Here is a 7606-nt window from a genome sequence, read left to right as displayed (position 1 = left end):
GGTGAGAATATAGGCTGCTACGGAAAAACCTGAAGAGAGCACTGTTTGAAAAATGCAATGTGGCTAAGCAAAACTCCAATGAAACAATGAGCTTTCTATGTGGACCGAACGAAGCCGTGATCAATGTGTCCGCGTATAATCTCGGCGATCCTGCGTAGCAGTCGTTTCTTTTCCAAGAGAGCGGGGGGTTTAAGTTGAAAGCACGGAAGACGACCGAAAAGGAGTAAAAACTGAACGTATGATGACGGGAAAGGGAGGAGAGGAAGGAAGGATACCTCCAATTATTCTTTTCGTTCATTTGCCTCCGTCCTCTTGAAAAGTTTGTTTGCTTGTGTGTTTTTCTTTTTACTTATCTTTCTGCAAAACACTTGCTCGAATTTTGCCTCGAATTTTACGCTCGGCTTCGTTATATTGCAAGGCGTACAATAACCAGCTGAAGAGCGTGTCAGCGTTGACAAGGCGTGATTGGAAAGCTTATCACGGCTTGTACACTTCCTGGCAAATTATTGTGTCTGATATAAATGGCACATGGTGCCAGTTTGGAGAGGGGTACCGCATTCAAACGCTAAAGCACGAACAAATTGTAAGAAGCTCAAATTAATGTTTAAGCAACGCTATTTCAGAAGATTCTACGACCCTACAAGGGCGAAAAGGGGGTCCTACAAAAAAAGGTGGAATAAAATGAGCAAGACTGGAAACGAAAGCGATGTTGCAAAACGACCTGGGTATAGTTAGTCTTACACCAAGTACTATTACATAAAGCAGATTCAAGATGGCGGCCAAGCAAGTGAGTGGGTTTCTTCGAACTTACATCGCCGCTGGCAAAGCTTCTCCATCCCCGCCGCTAGGGCCCTCGCTTGGACAGGTGGGCAGCTCCAGAATACTAGGCCATATAAAGTGTACGCGGCTTGTTGGCTCGCCACTCGAAGATATATTACAGTTAAGAGAAATAGGATGGTATAGCGATATTTCTTTTGATACTTAATATGGCCAACCACGGAACGAAAGAAGTCATTATTTCAACAGCCAATTAGATTCTGGTTGGCATATTAATAACAATGGCTGACGTCACGAGAAACATCGCTGTTATCCTTCGGTGTCTTGCGATCAGCATTTTTGTTGTCTAATCACTCTTCAGTGAAACGAAAACAAAATAATTTCTAACTTAGTATAAGTAGGAAAACACCAGTCATATAGGAGGGGGCATCTCGCTTATTGCCCTAGGATAGTTAACACGAAAAACGTAGAAACCAAAAACACGGAAATTTACTAAAACAAAATTTCCAACTGATCAAAAGCGGAGATGTCGGACAAACTTTTTAAATATTAATTTCTTAGCATAATTACGTAACATGCATACCAGCGAATCTACATACATGTACCAGCACAAAACTATCTTACAATAATAACGTGAAAAATAATATTTATGTTTCGCTAGAGTAAGGGTGGGAAAAGAGATGCGCTAAGGTTCATCGTTCAGTAGCCCGGTAGTTCAGTGGCTGAAAAATGCAAGTGACAGCTAGAGCGAGGAAGGTACTCATTTATCAAGTCAGTAGGGACCTTTAGATTCTAGGATGAGGACGAGAATGAGTATAAGATTTGACTGCCCTTTTTTAGCGAAAGTGCTTGATAGAAAATTTATTATCCGGACGATTAATCTTACTGTTTGTTAGCATTAAAGGGTGCTCAGTTATTCTTATTGCTTGTAACTGGGTCTTTTTGCTAATTGAAAATTGCCAAAACTGCTTCCGTGTTGTTGACTTGTTTTGACATGATGACATTTTTGCAAAATCTTGTTCTAAAATGACGACGCTATCAAAAAGGCAGCGTAAAAAGAGCAGCATGCGTTGCTCATATAACGATGCAAAAAGAGCAGCATGCGTTGCTCATATAACGATGTAAGCATGTACAGGAAATTCTCTACTTTTCGGCCAAATTTGACAAGTGTCCCGAAGTCTTTTGACCAGGTTTGTAGGTCGTTTATCCAGATTCTGAATGGACAATGTGTGCTGCTGTTGTGCAGGCTCTACAATGTCATGTGTCTCAAATTTTCAAGGGCAACTGTAGTTGTTTTATCGATGATAAGCCTGTTGCTTGGCTTTGGGCAAAAGGACAACTGAAACATCAGAGTTCTAGGCAGAATTTTCAAGAACCTACATCATCCGTGTGACACTGAGAAGTTTGAGGCTCAGCTACTGCCACAAACCTGTGAGAAGTAAGACACTAGGGAAATGACGTTTTACTCTGTAAGTTAACCCAATATTGGTTTTCCTTATTAACGGTCTATTTTAATATAATTATGTGGTCTGTTGCATTTCTTATTTTAGCGAGGAGTGAACATTGCTCAATTTTGCAAAGAGTTCAACGATCGCACTAAACACATCATACCTGGTGTTCCCATACCAACGGTCATCCATTATAAGGTAGTGTAGCATAATTTGTTCAGTGCAATAAAATTATTGGAATAAAATGAATGTGTATTTGAAGTGTGGGTTAGAAGAATGAGAGAACTGCGTGATACTTGCACTTAGCTGGACAATAGGACATTTGCATGATGACGCCATTTGACTACAAGTACCAGAATCCTTCAGGTTTCGCTTGTGTCATGTTAATTAGAGCTATTGTTAATTTTACCCCACTGGGAATACAAAATTTAAATATGAAAAGAAAAACAAAGTGAATTGTGGTAGTTGTAGCCATCGTGAAAATTGCCTATTTAAGGAGTTGTCACTTTTATAGACACCAGAAAACGTGCCTGATTTGTTCAGGTGTCTATAAAAGCGACGATAGAAATGTTGCTTAAACTGTCCAGCTAAGTGCGACAATCACTCAGTTCTCTCATTGGTCTTATACTATAACCAGCAGTTGAAATACACATTCATCAAGTCCTTCACGGGAACAAAGTCACCCAACAAATTGACCTGCTCCCAATTGAGTGGCTTCATAGTTCAGTTGGTAGAGCATTGCACCAGCATCGCAGAGGTCATGGGTTCGAATCCTGTTGAAACCACCTGTATTTTATATAAAAGCAGCAATTACTGCTTAAACTGCCCAGCTGACCATGAGGAACACTTCATTCTCTCATTCAATATTATAATTATTGCCTGTTTGATTCAAAATATTTCATGTGGTAGACAACAAATAACTAATTAGCATTTCCTCCCAATGAACTAAAGTTATTATTATTAATGTACAGGTTAAATCAAAGTTGAAGGTGGCTCAAGCCAGTTTCAGCACTTTCAAGAGACCTTGTTATTTGAAGGATTGACAAGTTACAACACTTTATCACGTAACAGTAATATTATCGTACCATTTGAAACGTCAGTTATTGCTGAACAAGATGCCGTAATTTTTGTGAAGTAACAAGTTACCATGGCAACAGCAAAGCCTTGCAAAAACACCCTATATTTTGGCTTTAGTTGCTTGGTGACCCCAATCATTTATTGCACAAAAGTGATCAGCAGGCCAAGATGAAACTCTGCAAAGTTTTAAAGAATTCTGTGGAGTGGATTCAGAGCTACCTTAACTTTTCAATTATTTAATGTTGCCCTGAATCCGCTCCACAGAATTTTTTTAAACTTTGCACAATGTTGTATTCTGACATGCTAGTTACATTTCAGAAATAAAAAATGGTGGTCACTGACTTCATTTTTTAGATATGAGCAGCTAAAGTGCAAATGTGGGGTGTTTTGCAGGGTTTTCCTGTTGCTATGGTAACATTTTACGCAAAAAAAAAAAAAAAAAAAAAAAAAAAGATTAAATCTTTTTCAGCAATAATTGGCGTTTGATATGGCACCATAACATTGCTGTTAAGTGATGAACTGTGGAAGTGTCAATCCTTCTAGATAACAAGAACGTTTCTTTCAAGTGTTGAAACTGGTTTGAGCCACCTTAAGCGACTTTTCTCTCAGGCGACTGTGGGTGTATGAATTTTTTAATTGTGGTTGTTATATACGTAGTAAATACAAGTAAGGAATGATAAAATTTGACATTTTGGAGTCATGATGCCCTCGTCAAGGGAGCTTTTGGACAAAATGAAATTGTACCAAGTATTCAAAGCAATGTTAGCATCATAGAACTTTAGTTCAGAAGTGAAAATCACTGAATTAACAAACAGATTTCTGATATGTTTTGCAATGCAAGTAAGTAGAATGACACCAATTTGAATAAATGTCCTCTTTGTTTCTCCCCATCTTAAATATCAATTGTGTTTGGGAATGTAGGCAAATAATGATCAACATCACTGACGGTAAGTGTCCCCTAAATTCTCCTTCTCAATTTAAGATAAAGAGTTGCATTTACCCTAACTTAAACATAACACTACCCTGACACTTGCTGAAACAGGTATCAAATGCTGATACTTAAGAGGACACTTGTGTTGGATGTCAAAATTGGGCATTCATCTTGTAATTACTAATACATGAATTTCTGTATATAAGTCGACATCAGCAGAATCTGATTGCTCATTTGTATTGGCTTGTGTATGTTGTAAGACCCGTTCTTGTGAGCCAAACAGCTATTCAAATGCTGCAATTTTATGTGTATGTCCATTAAAGAAGATCATACTTACGTATTATTAAAATGGTGATTAGTTAAGCACGGAAGACACTTTGAAATAGTAACAAAACCTTTGCAAACCTTGTTTCTTCTGCATATGACCAACAAAATAAAGCTGCTGTTATTGTGATGAAAATAAACCTGTAAGCACTAAAACGAGTGACACAAAGTTCAAATCCCAATTCTTGCTTGACCAAATTTCCTTCCACAGACGTGTGAAAAGAAATTCAAATTCGTTACCCCTCTCTGGATCAAATAGGGAGCTTAAACACACACGTTTTTTGAGACGCGGACGCCACCCGGAAGTGAGCTGTTTTCTCTTTTAACTTGTCTTTACACAACCACATTTCCATTGCTAAGTATCTTTTCTCCATTAGAGATGATTAGTATAAAAATCTGCCCTGGCACGCGAAATGTTCTCTTGCGGTTGCCGTCTGCACCTCAAAAACGCTCATGCTTCAGTATATAAATATCTCTTCCAGAGGAGACCAAGATGGTCCAATTTATGACCCCTGGTTATGACAGGGAGTCAAACGTCAAGGGAGGGGTGGGAAGAGGTGCAAGGGATGAGAGGAGGCACTGGAGTTTCAATACCCCTTTAAATAACCTGTCATGAGGGAAGCCTCCGTGATGAATATTCCTTCCTTGTTTTTGGCTTATATTTTGCAACAGGGAGACCGGACATTTACATTTGAATTGAACTCCCCTCCAGTGTCTTATTTTCTCAAAGCTGCGGCAGGTATTGAGAAAGGGGCACAAAAGCCAGGTGAGCATTATTAATTTAACATTGGTTCCAACAAAAGGCTACTATTACTTTGATCCATGTCCAATAGATGCTACTCTTGCTTCGATCCGTATTGAAATTTCTGTTCCCAAGAGACATTTATCTTGTGAGTTGTTTTAGACATAAATTGGCATTATTCCTTTCCCATGAGGTCCGATGTTGTGCTGATTTCCTCCTGAAAGGCAGGATTTTGAAATCAAAATAGGGCGTTGGCTGTGCTGTAAAGGTAGTTTCAGAAAGGTTTTGTCTGGGTTCTCCGGTTTCCCCCTCTCCTCAAAAGCTAACAATTCTAAATTCCAATTCGATCAGATTCAGGACCTCGCTGAAAACCACTGTGGGTGAGTGGAGCTTCCTGGGTAAACATCGTGAATATTATTATGGTTGTTTAAAACTCCAGAATTCCAGGTCCTAATCACAAATACTGGGCGTGTGAACGTAGCCAGTATTATCTCAAAATTTACGAATTTACATTTGATGGGAGTAAAATTGCATAAAATTCATGAAATAAATAGATATGCGAATAATCTCTGCTAAGTGCTAATTGTGTATTGTCTTATTCACTACTTGCACAAATCCCATAATACACCTCTTTTACCCCCCAAAAATGTGCATAGGCATTGTTTTCAACTTCTATTGGGACATTTTCATTTCCCAGGAGAAATTGCAAACAATGGTTATGCAAACGTTTTGGGGGGTAACAGAGGTGAAGTATGGGATTGTGCAAGTAGTGAATTAGCGCCCCATAGGTATCCAAGTGGCTAGCACATCACCTTGAATGTTTTAGCGATATGAAGGGTGTGGCTCAGGATGGCTTTCTGCATTCTTCTGAGTACCTATCTTCTCGGTACCTATCTGAGCCCACTAATGCCTTGACGTCTTCCTGTAGACTTTTTGAGTAGCCACCAAGAGCGTCAATGACGATGTTGAACTGTCGAATCATAAACCCTGGATGCTGTCTCTTGATGATTATCATCATCATCATCATCATTATTATTATAAGGGTAGAAAATTAAGAAGAACACAATGATTTTCTTCCAAATGTTCTTTTTTGCAATATACACTTGCGTGACTGGTAAATTGTCTTTTCGCAGGACGAGAAGTTGCTGGCACGGTTACCTTGAAACAGGTCTATGAAATAGCGAAGATAAAAAAACAAGATGCAACTTGCAGGAATGTACCTTTAAGAAGCGTTTGTAGATCAGTGATAGGATCAGCAAGAAGTATGGGTATCAAAGTTGTGCCTGACAGAGACGGGGATATTTAACATACTGTATGTTGTGCAAACTCGAGTAAAAAAATGGCAAGAGCGCACATTGAACATATAGATGCTCTGAGCTCCCGCTCCAACCACCGATTTGATTATCTTCGGTTTTCCCACCGAGATTTGTCCAGGACTGAAAGCTTAAGCAAAAATTTGCCCGCAAAAAGATGACACAAAAATCGCAAGGATTTTTCTGAAACGATTAAATGTTCAATGAAGGTAAATGAATGTAGCTGAAGGTAAATGAACGTCAATGAAGGTATATTAAGGTAAATAAACATGATTGAAGGTAGTTTTGAGTAAATGAATGTAGCTGAGGGTAAATGAATGTGAATGAAGGTTGATAAAGGTATATTAAGGTAAATGAACATGAAGATAAATGACGGTAAATGAACGTGATTGAAGGTAGATGAAGGTATATGAGGGTTAATCAATTTGATAGGCTGGTAGGCGAAAAAGAAGGCTATTGCAATAGTCTGTACGACTACTAACAAAAGCGTGAATCAGCTTTTCAATAGATTCTCTAGACAAGTACTTTCTAATTTTCCCAATATTATACAAGTAGTAGAATGCTAATGAACAAGTCTGATATGTGAGTTCATTGACAATGTGGAATCAAACCACACTCCCAAGTTCTTAACAGATGACGTAGGTGTTATTTCAAACTGACCAATAGTAATGGTGTTAAGTTGAACTTTGGCGAGCTGTTGTTTGGTGCCAATCACAGCAAACTCAGTCTTGTCATCGTTAAAAAGAAGTTTATCAGTAGTCATCCACAATCTGTCTTGACCAGTCTCATCATTTGGACTAAACGAGACATAGAGCTGTGTATCGTCCGCATAGCAATGTACCGTTGGTAGGTGATGTTTAACTACATCAAATAGTTTACTAGCATAAACAGCAAAGAGCAGCGGGCCGAGACACGAACCCTGAGGTACGCCAAAGTTCAACTTAAGAAACGGTCCAGATAAGAACGATAGCAGCAACGGCAACGAACATGTTGG

The 7606-nt window shown here is 38.9% G+C and overlaps 1 protein-coding gene across 1 annotated transcript; it reads left to right on the top strand.

The window, feature by feature from the left end:
* Window positions 1-744: 744 nt before the first annotated feature.
* LOC137979659 (large ribosomal subunit protein uL11m-like) lies at window positions 745-6894 on the top strand. The gene is made up of 4 exons (XM_068826975.1): window positions 745-865; window positions 2328-2423; window positions 5230-5323; window positions 6433-6894. Exons 1-4 carry the CDS (start codon window positions 773-775, stop codon window positions 6603-6605), a joined length of 456 nt encoding a protein of 151 aa, XP_068683076.1. The 5' UTR covers window positions 745-772; the 3' UTR covers window positions 6606-6894.
* The last annotated feature ends 712 nt before the right edge of the window (window positions 6895-7606 follow it).

The sequence above is a fragment of the Montipora foliosa genome, chromosome 12 (genome assembly GCF_036669935.1).
Source record: "Montipora foliosa isolate CH-2021 chromosome 12, ASM3666993v2, whole genome shotgun sequence".
Taxonomy (NCBI): Eukaryota; Metazoa; Cnidaria; class Anthozoa; order Scleractinia; family Acroporidae; genus Montipora; species Montipora foliosa.
This window is presented reverse-complemented; position numbering and strand designations above follow the sequence as displayed.